The 22,411-nt window shown below is 37.6% G+C and overlaps 1 protein-coding gene across 3 annotated transcripts in view; it reads right to left on the bottom strand.

Moving 5' to 3' along the window:
* The window catches only part of LOC128864501 (dual oxidase maturation factor 1), a 93,812-nt gene that overhangs the window by 4,557 nt on the left and 66,844 nt on the right, over positions 1-22,411 (bottom strand). For all 3 annotated transcript variants that reach the window (XM_054104197.1, XM_054104196.1, XM_054104195.1), the window contains 2 exons: positions 2,031-2,462; positions 1,397-1,934 (listed from right to left, as the gene is read on the bottom strand). In XM_054104197.1, coding sequence (XP_053960172.1) covers positions 1,397-1,934; positions 2,031-2,462 — 970 coding nt within the window. The remainder of the gene's footprint in view (positions 1-1,396; positions 1,935-2,030; positions 2,463-22,411) is intronic.

The following is a 22,411-nucleotide window of genomic DNA, read 5'->3' as shown; positions in this document are numbered from 1 at the left end:
AATATTTTTATTTACCACCAGATTCGAAAAATTAGTTGTCGCAATATTAGAGAAACCAACAAGGCGGAGCCACTCCTAATGTTTTACAAATTCAAAGATATTCGAGTTCGAAATGAAGGTTGACTGCTGTCTATAATTTCATTTTTATTTTTCCTTGTTCACTCCTCTCGGGAGCATAGGGCCTCGACAAGACTCAGTCTGGCGTTTATTTCGTTAATCTGTTTTGATTACTGACAGGGTAGGTGTTTAACCTATCGCTACCAGTCCTAAATAGTGGGAATGCCCACCTGTCGTTGGTTAGGAACAACGTCTTCTTACAGCTTGCGGTGCCATCTGTGTTTCAAAATTTTCTAGCAGAAGGATCGCACAAATGGTTGAGGACTTCGCTAAATTTCGTGTGTCTGCGATATTACCGCGGTCGCCCGCTTTTTCTTGCTGGCGCCACTGACGCAATGTGTAACTGTGTGTTTTTCTTTGTTTTTTTTTACTTGGTTTAGCATCCACAATGCAAATAATGCGCAGACTATTGTACGGGAGTAAGGATGGAAAGGATAAGTTTTTGGGTTTGAGGAATGGAATTGGAGGACTGCTTTTTTTCTAGTTACAGGGAAAGTAGGTAAATTTGGAAAAGTGCGTGGGTCGTGCTTTGCGTGAGATTCGAACCCACAACCTCTGGGATGGCAGGCTAATGCACTTTACGCTAGACTACCGAGGCCGTTGCCCAGCCATGTATGTACTTCTAAATGTATTCAAAAGATGTTTTAGAAGAGGTATTCAAGCCTTGTTTTAGCTCTACGGCGTTGATCCTATCATTTTGGGTCAAATTTGCCTTCCACTCTTCTGGTTTAAAAACAATAGCCTCAGCGCTCAATACAACCATTCACCGTCTATTTAACGAACATATTTATAAATCTGGCGACCGCCGTAGCCGAATGGGTTGGTGCGTGATTACCATTCGGAATTCACAGAGAGAACGTTGGTTCGAATCTCGGTGAAACACCAAAATTAAGAAAAATATTTTTCATGTAAATATCTTCCGTTCGGAGTCGGCTTGAAACTGTTGGTCCATCCATTTGTGGAACAACATCAATACGCACACCACAAATAGGAGGAAGAGCTCGGCCAAGCACCCAAAAAGGGTGTACGCGCCAATTATATATATATATATATATATATATATATATATATATATATACATATATATTTATAAAATCTTCTTATTTAGGCTCCATCTGAGTCAACCTCAAAATACCTCAACCTCAACATTGTACTAATAATCCCTTTCGCTAGCTGCAATCTCATCAGTGCACGGCAGGGGTTTACTTACCTCACCCACAACTTTTCATTTTCTTACTGTTTTCTACTAATTAGTTTTATCATTTTTGCTTTTACTTACGGCAGCATACGCGCCAGCGCGTGCTTATGTAATGGCGAAATATGTATGGCAGCTGATGCTATGCTGGAGCCCGAGTCCTGCGAGATGGTGCGCTGTAGACGCGCATTCGGTCGGGCCGCTTGTAGATGCTGCGCCCGCCGAAACGGATAACGCCAAGGGCTTTTCGGCACATCCGACTGGAAACCCTTATTCTCAATAGCACCGGCGGCCATCGCTCCAGACGCTCCGGCACTCACGCCCGCTGCACCAGACATTCCGGCACTGCCGGCATTACCACCATAATAAGCAGCGGCATTACCATGATCTCGTGCTTTTGATGATAGTCGACGCAATATGCGCGAGCCTAGTCCTGGTGGATCTTCCAGGCTACCGGTGGCAGCACCATTGCGTTTACGGTAACGCACATCACTGGACTCCTCCAATATAACATGTCTATCATAAGGTGTACCATAATACACTTCAAGCACAGTGGAGAAAGTATGCGGCCACACTAAGTCAATTATGGATATTAAAACGCCACAAATGAAGCAAAGGATACCTGTTAAGAGATAATTAGTTAGAAGAGCAAAATTATCGATTAACTTGTTCGACCTAATTGCACTTATCGTTAGTCATTTGACGTCGTAGCGCTTACCTGCAACCAGCAGTAGCCAATAACACCAGCCCAGCTTGAACTCCAAACGGCCACCTTCCAAATAGATAACCAGCGGACGCTTTGGCAGCATGCAGTAATAGCCAATATTGGTGCCAATGAGCAATGCCCCTGTCAGCGCCTTCATGTAAGCGCCATAACGTGGCACGGCGATAAGCAGCAAATTCATGAGTAGCCATGAGGCTAAAGATGTCCATAGCATTATGCTGGCAAAGTAGCCAGCAGCACGATATTGGCCACCCCAGCAAAAACCCTCGCGTCCCTGACTGAAATATTCAGCTACTGTAAGTATTGGAAATGGAAGGCCACGTTTCAACGCATCGCGATAATTGGCACTCATATCGTTGGCACCCTCCCACCCGAAGCGTTCATTGTAGTCCACATCCGGCGCAGTCCAATTGCCAACCGGAATGGCTGTGCGGCGAATAGCGAATAAGCAGCGAGAAAGATAAGAGAAAAATAATAGTTTTTGATTAGAAACGTGATGACGTGCAAGTTAAAAAGATCAAAGCCGGAAATGAAAGCAAAATAGAAAACGCGAAAACGATAGGAACGAGGGAAAATGTGTTCTCCTTTGCGTTCTCGTGTGCTTATAAAAAGACATTTTCTTAAAAATTCTACAATTTTAGTGGAATCGACACAGAGAAGGTTGGTATAAAAAATTCATTGATATGAAAAATATAAAACTACTCAATTAACATACATACATATTTGTATAGCTATTATTGTGATAATTAGTTAACAGGCTTAGCGTTATTAGCATATACGTAAATACAAAACTTCTGTCAAAAAAGTGCCGGGATCAAAAAACATAGTTTATGTGGCCAACAAAGATATTACATATACACTCGACTGGAAGCATGGGATTCTAACACCAATACCAATAGCAGGTAAAAACCCAAACTCCAGTGAAGGATACCGGTCTATATCCTTATTGCCAGTGTTGCCAACCCATTCGGCTAAGCACATCATCAACATCTCTCAAGCATAAATACACTAATAGGAAAAAAACCACCGGATTATTTTTACAATTATTTTTTGGAAGTTTTATGGAACTCCATATATCATTAAATTCGCGAAGAATCCGAAGATTACGCACTGTGAATTATGATACGGAATGAATTTTTGGTCGAGAAATCAACAAATGTCTTCGAAGAGCCACCGTATTCACCTCTTATGGCGACGACAGACTGTTTTTAGTCGACATATGTATATAATACATATGTGCAAATACGAGGTGTGTTCAAAAGGTATAGCGAATTTTGAATTTTCGCAGGTTATGTATATTCGAATTTCGATGTTTGACGAGTTCGGCCATTTTGAATGTTCAGTTAATTGCTGACAGCTGCTTTGCTTGCACGTGTATCGGCTCGTCTTCGATTTTTACCTATTCAAAAAGATGGATCAAAGAACCTGTATCAAATTTTGTGTGAAAAACGAAATTATGTGCGCGGATGTATTCCGAATGTTGACTGTGTCAAAAGGAGAACCTACTTTGGACGAAAGCAACGTTTATCGGTGGTACAAAATGTTCTCAAAAGGCCGAGAAGATGTGAACGACGAAAAGCGTGCCGGACGACCGAGCGCTTCAACAACGGACGAAAAAATTGATGAAGTGAAGAAAATGGTATTGGCCAATCGTCGAATCACCGTTAGAGAAATTGCTGAGGGCCTAGACCTATCGATTAGCTCGTGCCATTCGATTTTTTTCAATGATTTGGGCATGAGACGGCTAGCCGCAAAATTCATACCAAAACTACTCAATTTCGACCAAAAGCAGCATCGCATGAACATTGCTAATGAGATGTTGGACTCTGTCCGCGACGACCCAAATTTGCTCCAGAGGCTCATAACTGGTGACGAATCGTGGATTTATGGTTAAGACGTGTAAACCAAAGCTCCATCATCTCAATGGAAGCTGCCGCACGAACCAAGACTGAAAAAAGCGCGCCAAGTTCGGTCGAATGTAAAAGTTTTGCTTACCATTTTCCGTTTACCGATTGCAAGAGCGTTGTGCGTCATGAGTTCTTGACACAGGGTAAAACGGTCACTCAGGAATATTAACTGCAAGTTATGCGCAATTTGCGCGAAGCAATCCGCCACAAACGCCCTGATTTGTGGAAGAACAAAAATTGGCTCTTCCATCACGATAACGCCCCTCCTCACATATTGTTGCTTGTGCGCGACCTTTTGGCCAAAAACAACACACTAATGATGCCACAGCCACCGTATTCCCCAGATCTGGCCTCCTGTGACTTTTTCTTGTTCCCTGAACTGAAGAGGCCCATGAAAGAACAACGCTACGATTGACGAGATAAAGACGGCATCGAAGGCAGAGCTGAACAAGAAAAAAAAAATGATTTTTTGAATTGCTTCGAAGATTGGAAAAAACGTTGGCACAAGTGCATAATATCTCATGGGGAGTACTTTGAAGGGGACAAAATAGATAGTAATGAATGAATAAATACTTTTTGAAGAAAACACAAAATTCGCGATACTTTTTAAACACACCTCGTATTTATGATAAAATAAATTACGATCGGAACTGAAGTAGAAGAAATGAAATTAAAAATGTTTTGACGAATAGGTTATTGGTTGAATGAACTGTAATATTTCTCAGGCCGTATACTTAGTATTGTACACTTTTTTGACAGAATGTATGTAGGTTTAATATATGTTAATATAATTGGGTGAATGTATGTGTTCTCTTTTTTTCCAACATTTGAAAGTCGCTTTATTATTAGCATAAATCGCTGCTGAACCCATTCACGCTTTTATGGCAATATACCAATGTTTCCCTATAAACCAGCATTCACCTCTTGGATATACTCTTTGAAAGTTTTTCTTTTTTTCTTTTGTATTTTATTAACTTATCATTTTTTAAATTAATTTACTAAGTTGCATAAATAAATAAAGTAGCATTTTAAACTACTTTAAACTTGCACTTTATTACAAGAGAATTAAATAGGCTGTAAAACTGCATACCCGAAAGTTTTCTAAAAAACTTTAAGTAAAATTTAAGTAAAATTAATAACTAATTATTATTTCCATATGGAAATTTTATAATAAATTATAATTATTAATTATTATTATTAATTTTTAAATAATTAAAAAACAGGCATGCTTGGTATAATTTCCTTTAGCGTTCAAATATACTACTCAGAAAAGGGCATAGTTTTAGGTGTACTTTCGTTAAGCTTATTACAGTAGGTATAAACAAACCGCATATCATATATTTGGAAAAAAATATAGTCAAAATTTATCAATATGTGGGGACCTTATCACTATGCCTCTTACTTTATATGCAGTAAGAGCTTGAGCTTTCATCTAACGAATTTTGCCGAAGCTGAAGAGAAGTGATAAGATTAGATAGTTCAACTCTGTCTCTCTCTCTCTCTCTCTCTCTAATGCGCACCGCAATATAAAAACATTTATACCTACATACAGATTATTTCTTTTTACAATCAATTTTTACACTCTTGCTTAGCTTTTTCTTTGATGTTGTGAATCTGCCTCTGTCCATTTGGTGTAATTTTTTTATTCAACTTTTTTGCTTTGGTATCACACTGCTTCGTTTATTTTACCACATTTATTTAGTTCGCAATTTAATTTGCATATAATTAATACATTTTCTTTGTTCTTTAACGCCTGAATGAATTATTAGCCGACCAGTTGTCAAGCCGTTGAAGCTTGTAAGAGATTTAAAAGCAGCCGAAACCCGGTCAGACGCGGCATCTTAATTTAACGGTATATTTTATTTAAATAAAAAGAATGGGTTTTACCTAGGAAAATGTTTAATTTATTAAAATTTTGAAAGTTACTTAAAAAGAGTTCGAAGATTAAAGTTGTACAAAAGAAATCTGTTGCTAAATGACAGAAATACATATCCATTGAATTCTTTTTAAGCCCCAAAGCCACTTACACAGATCGAAAAATTATAGTTTCATATAAAAACGGGTAACGGGTTTAGGTAAATTAAACTACATACTTATTGGGCATATTTGAAGCAGCGCAGATAAGGTTGTACACAGTGCTGCACAATTAATCACCCTGTCGGCAGATTTATAGTCGCCAAATGGGTTGTGCGAGACTACCATTCAGAGGCGCACGAGTTCGAAACCACGGACACAAAGTATAAAATGATAAACAAAAGTTTGCCTAATAACGGTCGCCACTCGCCAGTCAATGGCAAACCTTCGAACGTATTTCTGCTCCTCATAAAGAGCGATGGAGGTTGCTGTAAAACTGTAGGTATCTCCATTTCTAGAACAACATCAAGACGTACACCACAAATAGGAGGAGGAGATCGGCCAAACACCCAATAAAGGATGTAAGCGTCAATTATATATTTAAATACATCTCGAAGATTTATAATTTTTGCAAATGTCGTGATACGTCCATCAAATTTGACACTTGAGAACTAAGCAGCTGCAGCATACGAACTGCGCGTAAAGTTCAAAATAAAGATTCCTATTGCTCAAAACCATTTTTAGTGAAGATCTAAAATGAATTCAAGCGTAGAACCTCGAAAGCAAAAGTAGTGGCGAGATACTCAGAACACTGAAGAAGCTTTTGATTCAGACTAAGAAAGCTCTTTTAGAACACTCTTTGTGATACCGTGCAATAGGCATTAAGCTTGAAGGATGCTGTGTAGAGGTTGGTCTCAGCCTTCTTAAGTTGGATCTCATCTTATTGGCAGAATCGCCATTGTTTGGTCGTCGCCGACAACGTTAGGTCTCTTCCTTTCGTTGCTTGCTCTGAGGTTGTGCAAGGTAGTATTCTGGACCCGCTTCTTTTTGTTCTACTTATCAACGATATTTACTCTTGCTTCTCGTCAGCAAGATTCCCGCTTTATGCAGAAGACGTTAAGATTTATTTGACGATTACACGCTCCCTCGACGCTGAATTGATGCAAATTGATTTATATAATTTCAAGAACTGGTGAGCCAATAATCGTCTATCGCTCAACATAAATAAGTGCTTCCAAATTACCTTTTCCAAGCGTACCACTGTTATTGACTCCTCTGATCACATTTCGAGAACACCCCTGTCACGTGTAAGTGAAATTAAGGACTTGGGTGTAATATTTGATTCGAAGCTTACTTTTGCTAGTCATATAAATTTAATTATTGCCAAGTCTTACGCCATGCTTGCTTGTGTTCTACGCTGAGGCTTTTGTATACGGCGTTTGTGCGTTCCAAACTGGAGTGTGCATCATTCATTTGGTCTCCGTACTATACGCGCCATGCCGCTAGAATTGAACGAATCTAAAAAGTATTCTTACATTTCGCGTTGCGTAATTTACGCTTTTTGGATTCTACCCCTTCATATGAAGCTGTGGGGCTGTTGACTGCCCAATGCTTCTTGAGAGAATTTTCTTTAATATTCCGGCCAGAGCTCTGCGTAGGTCAGAGTTCTTCTATGTTGGTCTTTCCAAATCTCTTTATGCTCAGAATGCTCCTATTTCTAGAACCTTAATAGAGTTTAATAAAATCTCTAAATTTGTTGAGATAGATTTTTCATTTTCAAAAGATTATTATATAGTTTAATTGTATTTTCTTTTTTTATTGTCTATTAACCTTCAAATATGGCCACTTAGCCTATAAGAATCTATTATATTCATTGGTGTAATAAATAAATAAATAAAATCAAATGCTTATTAGGCGTTCAGCATTACATTCAACCGAAATATAGTTTTAAAACGAATGAGAAAAATAACCCTAGGCCGTGCTAAAGTCTGCGTGGCTACGGAAAAGTTCGCTATCGAGGAAAATAGAGCCCAAGCTCTTCTTGGAGATAGAAAATATCATCATTAAAAAGGAGTTAAAAAGAGGGTAAAATAAAAAAGAACTGTATAACAAATACGCAACGGAGTAGATTAGGTTAGCCTGCCTGGTTGGAAGCCATCACGTACCTGTTGGTTCTTAGTGGTACCAGATGGAACTTGACCTTTACGTTTCTTTGTAGTTGACTTCTTGTAAGAAACTTGCGTCCTCTGCAACTCTAAGTAAGCCCTGAATCTCAAACACCGAGAGACATTCTAACATCTCATATTGCAGAGCCCCTGGGCAATTCATTCGGGTGCTAGCTAGCATAATGCAGGGCAAGAGCATAGAAGGTGTTCTAGAGTTTGCTTCTCTTCCAGTTCATTGTAAAATCTGCAGTTATCGTTGTTTGCGATTCCTATCTTGTATACGTGTGCCGGATACAAATTGTCACCTGTCAGTATACCTACGATAATTCTTCTTTTCTTTCTAGACAGGGCTACTGCGTTTTGCAAGTGGCTAGATTGTTCTACCTCCTATCTATTCCCATTTTCATGTCCTCAACTACGTCATTGCATATCATATTTCAGTATGTAATATTCTTGTTTGCACACAGCGCTTTTGGCAGTCACAACTACAATTTCGTTTCCTGCAATGCCTTCATATCCGGGTACCCAATAGATGTGCAGCCGTCTGTATGCGGCCAATCTACCTATGGCCTCCTTCCTCTTAAGAACGCAATAGCGTAACGCTCGGCAACGTCTTTATTAAAAACGCCTACTCCTCGAAAGCCATGCCAACTCGATAAATGAAGGACTGTGGTTCAGCATGACCAAAGGAAAAGCACTTACTTACATGCATATATATAGAAGGCCTTAGGGCCACCTCCTATTTGTTCCGTAGGTCTTGATGTTGTTTCGCAAATGACGGATAGAGGGGAATACAGTTTTAGGCCGACTCCGAAGGGCAAATGGTTTTGAATGAGGAGCTTTTTCATCGCAGAAATACACTCGGAGGTTTGTCATTGCCTGCCGAAGGGGTGACATTTCGGTATTTCACTGATATTCGAACCTGCGTTCTCCGAATGGAAGTCAGGCACCTACGGCGGCCGCCAAACCTATTACCATATCATAATTTCATTAAAGTAAATTGACTAATTTTTAATTAAATAAAAAAAAAGATCCAGTGCTTATTTGAAAATTTCTAATGTTTTTTTTTTTTTTTTTTTAACCTACACCTTGGACTTGAAATTTGGTAATTTTTAGTAAATTTTAGATGATATTTTGACCTGAGTTCCAGGCAAATTTCTTAATCGTCCATCAGTTAAGGGGTTAGGGGAGGTCAGAGGTCCGAAAAAATTATGATGTTCAATAATGTCCTTTTGCTAGTCAATTGCTTTATTTTTCAAAAATAAAAACATAACATTAGTACATCTTTTGACTTGACTTTAACAAAATTTCAAAAACAAAAATTAATAATTGTAAAAATTATCGCTGTTTGTGTGGCGTCCGTTTCTCCAGAAGTCCCTTGTGGTGATCATCCCAAGTCCTTGGAAATTCATTTAAAATCAATCGGACAAGAGAAATTTGTTTTATTAATAGATAATCTTATGCCTTATCGAAGCTTTTTTTCAAAATTAATAATATGGCGGCCTCAGAAAATATTTTTCAGATTTTTGAGAAAAAAACCGACAGTTAATTGTTAAAAAAATCGAAATTTTTGAAAAAAAAATCCTTCGAGCAGGCACGAGTTGTGTATGTTTTTCAAAAGCAGTATAAATTTTATTGAAATCTACCAAGCGGTTTTGAAGTTACAGTTATCGCCAGTTCAAAAAGAATAGTTTTGAGAAAAACGCATTAAAAGTTTTGCTATTTGCTCCGGAGCGCCCAAGCCCCATTTGTTAATTGGGGAATAACTCGAAGATTAATTTTCGGATTCACTTCAAATTTTCACACAATATTTTTAAGATATTATACTTTAAGCAAATGCAAAAAAATCCAATTTCTTGAAAATTCTGACTACCCCTAACCGTTAAGGAAACCCTCCAAAAAAAAAGTAGTACGACTGCTAAACGCATGACCTTCGCGACTAATTCTTATCAACATGGCGCGAGATATTGTTATTTGGAGGTTAAAGGCTCACTATTGGATTAGTGAAGTTTCACAATTTCTGCTCATAGTGACTCTATTTCTCTGGTTGTCAATACATACGCATTTTTGACAAGCAATAGCACTCTATGGGCGACTCAAAAATTGGCGCTAAACTCCACATAGGCGGTCTTAATGAGATGTTTAATATTTCGAATGAGCAAATTAAAAAAACCAAAATTTCCAAGTGTATTGAAAAGCCAAAATCTTATTGAATCGCAACGTTTCAAGAATTATAAACTTATTTCAAAATTAATTTACTTCCTTCAAAATATTTAGTCCAATAAATGACTCCTTGAACTGCGCTGAATACGATATGCGGCAAGTGTATCAAATAACTTACAAATTTACGTACAGATACCTGTCTATGGTTGTATTTGTAAATGTGCGTCAGAGTGGAAATGTAAGTCAAGTTCTCGACAACGACGCGTCACCGCTGGAATGCGTGGCATTTATGCGTAACACATACAAACCTACATATGCACATACAAGTGGAAATAGTAGTCGTATAAGTATGTATGTACGCAGTCGTATAGAGGTAGGCCTGAACTCGTATTACCAATTCCACATGACGCCAAAAAGGTGCTGGCGTTGCTGGTCGCGTTCGCATGGCCTTCACTGAAATACAAGGTTACGACGGAAAAAAGGCAACTACAACAAATTTATAATTCAGAAATGGAATAAAAAGAATATCAAGCTGATGGCAAAATAATGCCAAAAACAAAAACAGTAACAGATACTCGTACGAACAAGAGCAAGCGAACAGAGAGCAACAAAAAATATCAACAGCAAATATGCAGGTTTGTAAGCTAGCACAGCAGCTAAAGCAAGGCATCAATTTTTGCGGTGAACCGGTAAGAATACGGTACGCGCATGCGTATCACTCCTAAAAAAACAAAATAAAAAATTTCCAAAAAATACGGGCGCATTCATGCATGTATTGAGAAAATTGAAAATAGTAGCTTGTTCTCAACTTCACGCACAAACTTACGAGTATATGTACGTATGTAAGTGTATATATATGTGTGTATGTATGTATGTACCAAAATGTCACATGTGTAGGCCTTTGAGTGTTACAGTTACCGCGTGCAACGAACTATGAACACCAAAGCGTCCAAAAATGCTGGTGAAGGTTGCGGCGGCATGAAGGCGACAACAGAACGGCAATCAATCGCTGCTATTTTGGTTGGGCTTTTGGTATCAAAAGTCATTAAACTGCGATATGCGGCACCTTTTGAGATTACATAAGTATGTACGAGTATGTGAATGTATGTATATTTACACGTGTCTATGCATACTCGTATTTGCACAGTGCATGGTTGACTGTGTGAGCATCGTTTTTTTTATTGTTTTTTCTGCTTTCTTATGTGTGGTCTCTTGCCGATTTGTATGTGTTGGTGAGCGGCTGTTTGCGTGCTACGAACGCTGCCAAATCTTGCTCAATTTGCGCTCTTCCACAGCACTTTTCTATATCTGCTACCGCTCGGTCACCTCTGCCCACGAACCCTACTTTGTTTTTATCACTTCACCCTCTTCACCCACTTCGCCCTCTCTCTGACACATTAAGTTGCCTAGTTCGCTTCACATTATTTCGGTTCAATTCACCCCAACTTTGTCGCACTTCGACTGAATTGCAGCCGCTGCACTTATGGTACTTGGTCGCTCGGTCAGCCCGGACTGGAGCGCGCTGCACTTCAACATTTTTCAGTTGATTATATGTATGCAGATGGGGTGCGGTGCGGTGCGACGTAGGTTGGTTCATGTTCGCATTCAGTGCAAGTTTAACCGGTACTATTACGTTTTCATTGCTTTTTTATGCATTTTTGTAAACATTTATTAATCCGAGTTTTTGCCTTCCTTTGTGTTTTTTTTTTCTTTTTTGCTTTTTGCTTTGTTTTGCTTTTTGTTTTTTTTTTTTTTTGCTTATTGCTAATTCAGCGCTTGGCAACGGAGTAGAAAAGAAATACAAAAATTATTAAAACAAAAACAACAAATCCGCTCAATGTGCTACTTATAACTATTACAAGTTGCAAGGTAATTTATAGTTTATCTTGGCAATCGCATTCTCAACTATTCACTACCGCCAACAGTGGCCAACAACTCCTCTCCTTTCCTCCACTCTTTCACCAAGCAATCAACTAGGCGCAAAAAGTTGTGGAAGTGTTTGAAAATGTTAATTTTTGCATGTTACTGGACTGAATACGTAATATGAAGCGCATGCGATACCAAACCCTGTAAAGAAAATCGGAGCAGGTGAGACTAATTTCTTGTATCAGTTCGACCTGCCAGTTCTGCGGTGTACAACTAGTTTTGCACTGGGTAAAATGAAAGGATTTCACGAAATGCTGTGACATGGTTGACCATTTTATATACCTACTCTACGTGACCCTATGTTCCACACTGGAACTGTAGGAGTTTATGATGATGATAACTTAAGGCTAGTACTAACTCCACAGCCGTAAAATTTCGCCGGTCACATGCATTTGGCTTGCCGTGAAATGTCGCTAGAAACATTTTGTCAAATGAGAAGAAACGTCTAATTTAGGAGCAGCTCCCCAGGCAGAGGAAAAGTGTCTTTAAATAAATTAACATACATTCTTGTACATGTATCACCATCATCATTGTTAGCTCAACCACCCGGTCCATGTCTTGGCTCCAGTTTGATTTATTCTCCGCTTGAGTTCTGCAACAACGTATATCAAATAGCTCAGCGTACCGATCTACGCTATCCAACCATCGGAATTTTGGTCTTCCTTGAACTCTATTCTGCACGTACTCAGTTGGAGTTTTCATATATGTATACTGACTCAAAAAATATAAAGAAGATTCACTTGCACTCTCTGCGAAGACGTTTCGCTTAAAAATGGCATTTTTTCGGAGTACTCGAACTCAGGCGTGAACTGAGTACTACTTTGCCGTGAAATGCATACGAAATTTCACGCATATTTCACGGCAATAAAATTTGTGTGGATTTTGAGTGATATTTCTTAGAATAAAAGTGTCTTTTTGAATCACGAAAAAGCGTAATTCAATCAAGTTAAGCCATTTCAATAAATCTACATTTCGCTAACCAATGAGATTTTCTTCCAACTTATTCACTTGACTCATGAATTGAAGACGAACGAGCTTAAAACTCAGTTTAGTCCTTATAACAATTCAAATTGGATGCCGAAGCTTTTGGAAAAGTAATATTCTTTGAGAAGCTGTACTCTCTTCAGTGATCAAAGCTGGAGATCGAAAACCCAGTGACTCGCAGCAAGTGCTTGTTTGGTCATTGGCTAAGGAGTATATAATTAGAGTAGAATGGGGTAAGATAGGTACGGGGGCACAATAGGTAGGTGGGGTTTTCGTCGCACTGTTTTTGCAGAGGTCACTCGTCTTATGTGAATTGAATACGTGGTGGGGAACAACGTTTGCGACTGTCATTTCGGCCGTCACCATTCATTAGTTATCCTAGTTCTGGCGTCGTTTAGTTTTTTGTGAGCTTTTCTCCGACATAGCATTTTTTTTATTCTACGGTGCAGTGCATTTAATGTATGTAAATATTTGTCAGGTGAGTTTTATTTTACGTAGAAAATAATGCTGAACACGAATAATGTGTTAGTTTTTTGATATTATTGTTTAAAAAAAAATATCGACACTAACATAAAACATGTGCTTGGGGGCACTATAGGTCAGCCGTCTGGGGGCATTATAGGTCACTACTTTTAATTGAATAAAATAAATTTTAATTGTTTTTGCAGCAAAATGGTGCGTAATTATGTGCGAAAAACGCCGAAACGAAATGAAGAGGATGTAAAAAACGCAATCGCGGCAGTCCGAGATGGCGCTAGTGTTCGATCAGCCTCTAAACAATTTAAAATTCCGTTCGAAACATTACGTGCTCGCGTGATGAATTAAAGAAAAATTCCTAACTTTTATAACATGTGCAGTGTTCATACTCTATAAATAAAAGTTAAAACGTTAATTTCCAAGCCATGTACATTGTTCTTTTCCTCTCACACATAGTGACCTATCGTGCCCCCCGATTTTGAAAATATCGAAAAAAAGTACCTTTGTCTTATTGAATGCAGCTTCCAAAAAATATTTAGCCAAACATAAGTCAGTATAACCAAAATGTTAGCAGATAAATAACCTTTCAAAATCTTGCTTATTTTTCAAAATCAATGCAAAAACATCGTAGCAAGAGCTCTCCAAAAAAAAATGACCCATCTTACCCCATTCTACTCTACATTTATAATTTTTGCGCATGGCGTCATACGTCGTTTGGAAATATCTTTTGTACCTGTAGTTTGGAGTATTTATATAGAAAATACAAGGTGGCGCAAAATTAATCACTTTATGGGAAGATTTATAATTTTTGCAAATGGCGTAGCACGTCAATTCTATTTGACCCTTGTGAGCTGGAGAGCTGCAGCATACGAGGCCAGTTCAATAAGTTTGATGACAGAGGGCGTTCCTGAGGGAAGTTGGGGTAGGCATCGTGAGTTGCCATCTATCGAACGACGAGAAAATAAATTTCCGACTGATTGTTAGGTTAGATTGGATTGGCTGCTATCGGAGTAAGTCATCTTTCGTGATTTTCGCTAAGATGGAATAAGAGCAGCATCGTTCGGTAATTCGCTTTTTGTTTTTGAATGGGAAAAAATCGAGGAGATAAAAGCAAAGTTGGAAGCTATCTATGGGGATGATTTGTCATCCAATGACGACAATTAGATATTGTTTCAACGAATTTAAACATTGGCGAACATCCGTTTCTTATGAGGAGCGACCAGGACGCCCGGCAGACGTGGGTACCGAGGAAATCATTCAAAAAGTCCACGACATAATCTCGCTGATCGACGAACGAAAGTGCGCGAAGTAACAGAAGCCACAGGTGTGTCGACCGGAAAGGCAATTAATATTTTACATGATAAGTTGGCGATGAAAAAATTATCAGCCCGATGGGTGCCTCGATTGTCCACCGTGGGCAACAAGCGGATGCAGCTGATAACTTCGAAGCAGTGCTTGGAGCAATTTAAGCGAGATCCGAAGGAGTATTTGCGTGGAGTTGTCACCGTCTGATGTAACACCAGAGACTAAGCAACAATCAAAGCAATGGATTTCTCCCGGTTAATCTGACCCAAAAAAGGCGAAGACAGTCCCATCGGCCAAAAAGGTCATAGTGACGATTTTTTTGGGCACGAACGGCGTCATCCTAGCGAATTTTTTAGAAAAAGGATAATGCTAAAGTGAGTTATTGGGCCGAATCCTCAGAAAGTGGCAGTGGATAGGACATACGCTTAGAAGAAGTGATGACAGGTAGGCCCTGTCTTCGACCACTTCCAACAAGCTGGAGGCACTCAACAGCAGCCAAAATAAACCCTCTTGGGCTTATGTCGAAAAAACTGCGATACATGGCTCAAAACCGTGTCCGTTGGCGAAGAGACGAAGTTGGCGTGTTATGATCCAATAGGTGTTAAAGGAAGACAAAATAAATAAATAAAAGAATAATGACCAATTAAGCTGTAAAGCTATTTGATCTTTTGCGCGCTGAGTTCTATGCCGCTTTGGACATCTTCAAATAGTTTAAGCTGAATATTGTCAATGCGATTTGTGAAACAAAGCAAAATCTATCAACAAAATCTTGGAAAATGAGATTTACCGCAATTGTTTTGAAATTACTTCTCAATGCGGACATTAAACATTCAAAGATTATTTCTTACAAGTAGCCAGTGGCCTAATTAAGTTAGGGTTATATTGTATATATCCCCTACAAATAATAATAATAATATTTCTAACAAGAGCAGGCTTTAGGCAGGCAAAGTAGAGTAAACCTGTGATCGAATCTGTGATCATGAAAAACCACACATTAACATTATATGTCGAAAAAACTATCATCATCGTTCTCTTTATCTCCCATTGGAGCATAGGGCCTTATATGGGCAAACTGTCACTGTATGTGTTTACTTGAAAAAGCAAATTAAGTTTTTGGTTCATTGTGTATTTCTTCTTGTTTTTATATAAAATATTACAATTTTTGAAGTAAAACTTCTTAGGCGTCGATGGACGAGCGAGAATAGAGAGTAAAATTGCAAAGCCATTTTCCTTCCCCGAGAGAGAAAAAAGATATAACGTACAGGAAATGGAGAGAGAGAGAGCTATACCTTATGTATATATATCTTAGATACACTTTAGGCTATTTTTCCTGAGTTTTTCCTTGTGGTTGCTAATTGCTACTAAGAAATAACACTGCCTACTTTTTGGCGCTTGTTTGTTGGTGCAAACTTGTAGGAAATATATTTTCGGTGCCTACTTTTTAGCGTTATATTTCCTTGGTGCCTACTGTTTGGGGCGTTTTTTGGTCCCAATTTTGTTGGCGTTTTTTTTTTTTGTTGCCTACTTTTTGACGCTTTCTTCCATTTTCTGGCTAGTGCTTCTGCGTACTATAAAGAGATATCCATTTCGGCGTCGAATTTATTGGTATTGCCTTGCGGTAATTTGTGCCGTTGCTGCGGTCCTGAAATCGCTGCGTTTGTGCACTCGGAGTAGTGCGCGTTGTTGTCACGATTTGTGTCCGGCATTTACCTGCACCGGTAGACCCTTCTCAGTTTTTTGTAAATTTTGTCTTTTTGTATTCTCTGCAAATATTGTGAATTTATTTAGATATATATTGTTTCTTTCTCTCTCTCTCTCTCTCTCTCTCTCTATCTCTCTATCTCTCTCTCTCTCTCTCTCATTCTCTCTCGGGTCTTTCCCTCTTCCTTTGTCTGCCTTGAAAATTTCACTTCTGTTATGTGTACTACGCTACACGCACTTTTTTTTAGTTTTATTTCCTTTGTTTCTTCTCATTCTCATTAGTATTGAAAATCATGGCCTTTATCTCTACGTGTGAAAATTTTTATATTTTATTTTATTTTTTATACACACAAACTGCGTCATTTTTATTCTGTCATATCCAAATAGATCTCACCAAATTTAGTTCTAAATTTTTAGCACCAGTTTATTTGCCTACAGGGAAATCTACTTATGTACTCACACATTAGTTAGAGTATTTTGAGTGAAATAAAACAATTATAAGTGTATATGTATGTGTAAAATACATGTAAAAACTAACAAACAACATTTCGTATTATATATTTTTTTTCTTTTTTTCTTTATAACTAAATTTTTTTTAAATTAGCATTCCGCTAGCACATTATTTCGCTTTGTAAAAAGCAATTGAAAGTGAATTTTTTCGCAGATGTTTCCTCATACATTTTTTGCCAATCGTATTTAGGTCTAGATTTGGCTTTGCATACAAAGCAAATTTAAACTCAACGCAATAATTCCATTTAAACGAGAAATTGATATTTGGATTATATTAAATGAGCCCGTGGCTGTTAAATCGAGTTCATTTTTGTAATTAAATATTTTGAATGGTAAAATACTGAAAGTAAAAATTAGCAACAATTAAAAGGCAAATGTTTTTACAATATTTTAAACATGGCAAATGTTCTAAAAAACATCATCAACTTTTTAAGGATTTGAGCCTTTATGAGCCGCTCTTAAGTGTATCCATGTGTAGATATCTGGAGTTTTTCAAACGAAGCATAACTTTTTTGCATTTAAATGAAATGCAGATTAATTGAACTTTGAATGGCGTGTCTGTAAGATTGGTGGGAGAAAAAGTTTTTCTAAAGGGTCTTTCAAAAGTGACGACTAGATGCCAGTAGTTAATAATTCCTAAAAGGTAGATTTTTATGTCATATTTAACAGATGTACGATTTTTCACAATTATTGAAGCTTACATATAATGTCATGAAATTGGGGGTCTTTAAGAACTACTTATCGCAAAATCCGTGAGTTTTTTGGTGCAAATAATCATCTGAATGAGTCGACAATTCAAAGGATTGGCGTAAAACTTTCAAGAAAATGATTCTGTTGAGGATAGAAAAAGGGACTGGTAGTCCAAAGACTGGACGTTCTGTTGGGAATATTGCTTCTAGATCGCAGAGTGTGGCTGAACAACCTTCGTCGTCGACCAGCAATGCATCTTTCTATTGTACTAATTTATGCCAAAAAATCTTTATACGCTTTCAACACTCCTTTTCGAAAACACTATGGCCTCAATACGATAGAAACAGAACGCTTAGGGTGATGGGAGTCCCCCGCCATTCAATTTTCGAACTAATTGCGGTATTCACTGGTCACTGGGTGATCGGTACTCATGCGGAGAAGCTTGGAATGTCGTACAACCCCTATTGCAGAAGCTGTGGGGATCCTGCAGAGAAAGAGACTGTGAAACACTTTTAAAAGTGAACTTTAGAAGGTGGATGTAGTTTCAACGTTATAAGGAATTCAAATAGTGTTAATAATGAAAGTGGTCTAAGTCAAAAACTTGAAGAAATTAGATATAAACATAACTTGAAAATAGTGTGTGACCCTCTTCGATGTGCTTCTGCTTGGTAGGCTGGTAAAATAAATGATAACGAAAACGACCACAGACGAAATTAAAATAAAAGCAGTACGAGATAAGATATTTTAAGTTTTCCAGAATATGAGAGCCGCTGCACCAGAGCTCGTCGCACTCCTGGTCGACAATATATGAGTCCTCAACTCGACATTCGTAAAATCTATAGCCTATAGAAATGTGAGGAGCAGAATCAAACCTTTGTTAAGGTATGGATCTACAGGAAAATATTTAATACTGAATTAAATTTCCATGCTGGTCGAAAAGACACATGCCAAAAATGCGATTTTCTGAATGGAAAAATCCAAGCATGCAATAATGAGAAAGAGAAATTACTGCTTAGAGAAAGTCATGATGCACATTTAAAAAATGTCAAAAGAGCTGGAACTGTCTTGCAGAGGACCAGAAAAAAGCCAAAAAAAATTCCAGCGAATACTATGGATTCGCATTTGATTTACCAAAAGCACTTCCGTACCCTAAACTGTCTGTTCCGTTAGCCTATTATAAGCGAAATACGTACGTTTATAACTTGGGTTTCCATAATTTCCATAATGATAATGTAAAGATGTTTATATAGGATGAAACTACAGCATCAAGAGGAGCACAGGAAGTAGCACCATGCATTTTAGCGCATATGGAGGATATTATGACTACTCAGAAATACGTAATAGCTTACAGTGATGCGTGTTCAGGACAAAATCGTAACATTAAAGTAGCATTAACATGGATGAAAATGGCTCAGTCAAATAATATTAATATTGAAACAGTAAACCACACATTTTTGGTATCGGGTCATTCCTTTCTACCGAATGACCGTGATTCCGGTTTGTTAGAAATGAAAATGAAAAAACCAACTTACTTATACAACCCTGAGAATTATTATGAATTGATAAAAAAGCGTAGAAGGAAAAAGTTATTTTCGGTAAAACGAAAAACGGTGCTTATTTCGACGAAGTCACTAGAAGAATCAATCAATCAAAATACCGCGGGCGAATCAGTCTCTTGGCTGAAAATTCAATGGTTGCGTTTCTTGAAATTTAACCTTATAAAATGTTCTACAAAACTTCTTTAGACTTCTTTCACGTTTTGGATCTTTCACCGAAAAGAGGAAGACCAAAAATATACGAATTATTTCCATTTAATTAAATTATTTCCATTATGCACCATCCCTAGACCAGAGGAAAAAAAGAGGTTGTCTGTAAAGTCGGTTTACTGACGATAGTTTAACGTGACAACGTCATAAGAAAATACTGATGTAAGGGTTGCAATTTTCAAAACAAAATTTTAATTTTATTTGTTTGATAGATGTTTTGTATGGATATAGAGGAGGGGGTAAATGGAATTGCAATGGAATAGGTCAAGTTACATTTACACAAACGTGAAAAATTACGAAACATTTATCAAATTCATGAAAGATATGTTCAATTTCGATTGTGCATCAGACGTTAATAAGTCAACAACACTAAGAGGCAACATCATCGATTTTCCTTTTTCAGGACACATTACACTCGAAACACTCCCTTTCATTTCCTACTTTTTCTATCATCGTCCTATTCTCAACAGAGAAATGGTTCATTACCATGCACACAGGAAGAAGGCAAATGCAAATACAAATATGTGAATTTATATACAAATGCGCATATACATACATATACATATGTATATATATATGCTCACTCAAGTAGGAAAGAGCCAGATGTCGAACGTTGCCGAACGCGGAGGCCGATTGTGCCTCTTTTTCGCGTTCGTTCCGCGCTCTCGCTTGCAGTTCAAGCTAGGTAACGGCGCATGAGTGAGATAACACCGCATGAGCAAGATAACGACGCATGAGCAAGATGACGACGCATTTTTTGGTGCGTGTAGCTGGCTACATCGAATTATAAGACGTTATTACGTCAAAAAGATAAGGATATTATGTGCTTACTGCCATACATCCCTACAGTTTATCATGAACATTCTTAAAAACTAAAAAAAAATGATAAAAATGGATTACTTTTTAAAAATAATTAATAAATGTTCATGAATTATTTCATTGCTTCAAATCATCACTCAAAGTTCTTTATTGCATTAAGACATTTATAGGACATTCAATTAATTTTGAAAATGGTCTAAGTCAATTAGAGCTTTAAAAATAACATTTTCGTCGTTTCGACACTCAGAATAAATTTCCATTAATCCAGACTAGGAAAATTATAAAATAAAAAGTGGCACAATATAAAAATATTTTTTAGCTCGTTCAAACGCAATTCATAAAATATCTCGAAATAAGAAATATATGACTTAGACCACTTTCATAATTATGGGCACATATAAGTCCAATTTTCAAAATTTACGCAAAATTTTTGCTCATTCATCCATTCTCCATTCATATTTCACACTTTTTTTTTTGAAAATTTTAGAAAATATTTTGGTACGCGGTTTTTTAGCCTACTTAATTTCAGTATAATAAACTGCGGGTGGAAGTGCACAAAATATTTTTAAATGAAGAAAACAATACCGTGAGGGAAACTATTAAAAATCAAAGAGAATTTCAAGCTACGCCAAACCTGCACATTATTCTCTAAAATTTAATTGGCCATCAATGGTTTTCATACAATACTGATTTAAAAGTTTGAATTATTGACGAAAATGTGCCCAATTTTTATAAGTCTTGTACACAGATTAATATGACAATTGGCGCTTACACTCTTTTTGGGTGTTTCATCTCCTTGTATTTGTAACGCGCATTTTGATGTTTTTCCACAAATGGAGGATTCTGCTATTTTATGCCACCTCCGAACGGCAGATAGTTTTTTTATGAGAAGCATAAAAAATGTCAGAAGTATGCTCGGAAGCTTGCCATTGCCTGCCGAGTGGCTATTAGAAACAACTTTTTCTATAAAATAGGGTTTCGTGCCCGTGGTTTCTAACACTTCGCAGGGGTTGGTAGTCACATACCAACTCATTCGGTTACGCGGCGGCGACTTTGTTATTATATTTTTATTTATTTATTTATTTATTTAAATAATTAAAACTAAAACATAAATTAATATATTCTATTGAACACCACTTTCTCCTTCTTCTTATTTTTCTTCTTCTTTTTCTTCTTCTTCTTCTTTTTCTTCTTCTTTTCTTCTTCTCCTTCTTGTCCTTCCTCTTCTTCTCCTTCTTCTTCATTTCCTCCTTCTTCTCCTTCACCTCATTGATTGGCGCTATAACCGCTTACACGATTTGGCCGAGTTTAACAAAGCGCGCCAATCTCTTCTTTCTCGGGCTGGCCGGCGCCAGTTGAAACCAAGTCCTTCTCCATCTGATCTTTCCAACGCACAGGAGGCCTTTCTCTTCTTCTGCTACCCCCAGCTGGTACCGCATCGAATAATTTCAGAGCCGGAGCGCCACTTTAGAAAAGAAAAATCTCGATCGCTTGCACAAAAAGTAAAAACATTTTTGCCATTTCAGTCCTAACAAAGGTATGCCAAAAAACAAAACCTTCCTAAATACCAGAGGCAGTTGATAATAAACATTTAATTGTTTTATGTTTCATTCACAACTTCCAAAGGCTTTAAGTCCGCAATAGTCACTTTACAGCTGCATAATTATTGCAAAACCAAATTGAACACGGATATTGTTTCAATTATGGCAATTTATGTACGAGTATACCTGTGTGTGTGTGTGTGTGTGTATGCGTCAATAGACAACAATGAAGCGTACACAACTACGAGGCATAAATGGCGAAAATGCATAATTGAATGCTTCAACACGTTCAATAGAGCCCAACCCCTTTTGGTGGCCAATTGTATTTATGAAAACGACAGAAAACAGAAAATCAAAATGAAAATGTTAGGTCGCGACTTCAGCTCGTTGACTGTTTGTAGGGGTTTGTGTGTGTCTTGCTTGTTTGTTGTTTTTGTTTTAATTTTTTTGCTTTCATGTTGCCATTTTGCCTGCTATGAATTTATCGCACTTACAATGCAACACTCATTAATTCAAATGAAATAGCGCGTGTACATATTTATGCAAAATTATGCAAAAAACCCACAC

This window comes from Anastrepha ludens, chromosome 5 (assembly GCF_028408465.1).
Source record: "Anastrepha ludens isolate Willacy chromosome 5, idAnaLude1.1, whole genome shotgun sequence".
Lineage (NCBI taxonomy): Eukaryota > Metazoa > Arthropoda > Insecta > Diptera > Tephritidae > Anastrepha > Anastrepha ludens.
The sequence above is the reverse complement of the archived record's forward strand: the minus strand, read 5'-3'. Positions and strand labels throughout refer to the sequence as shown.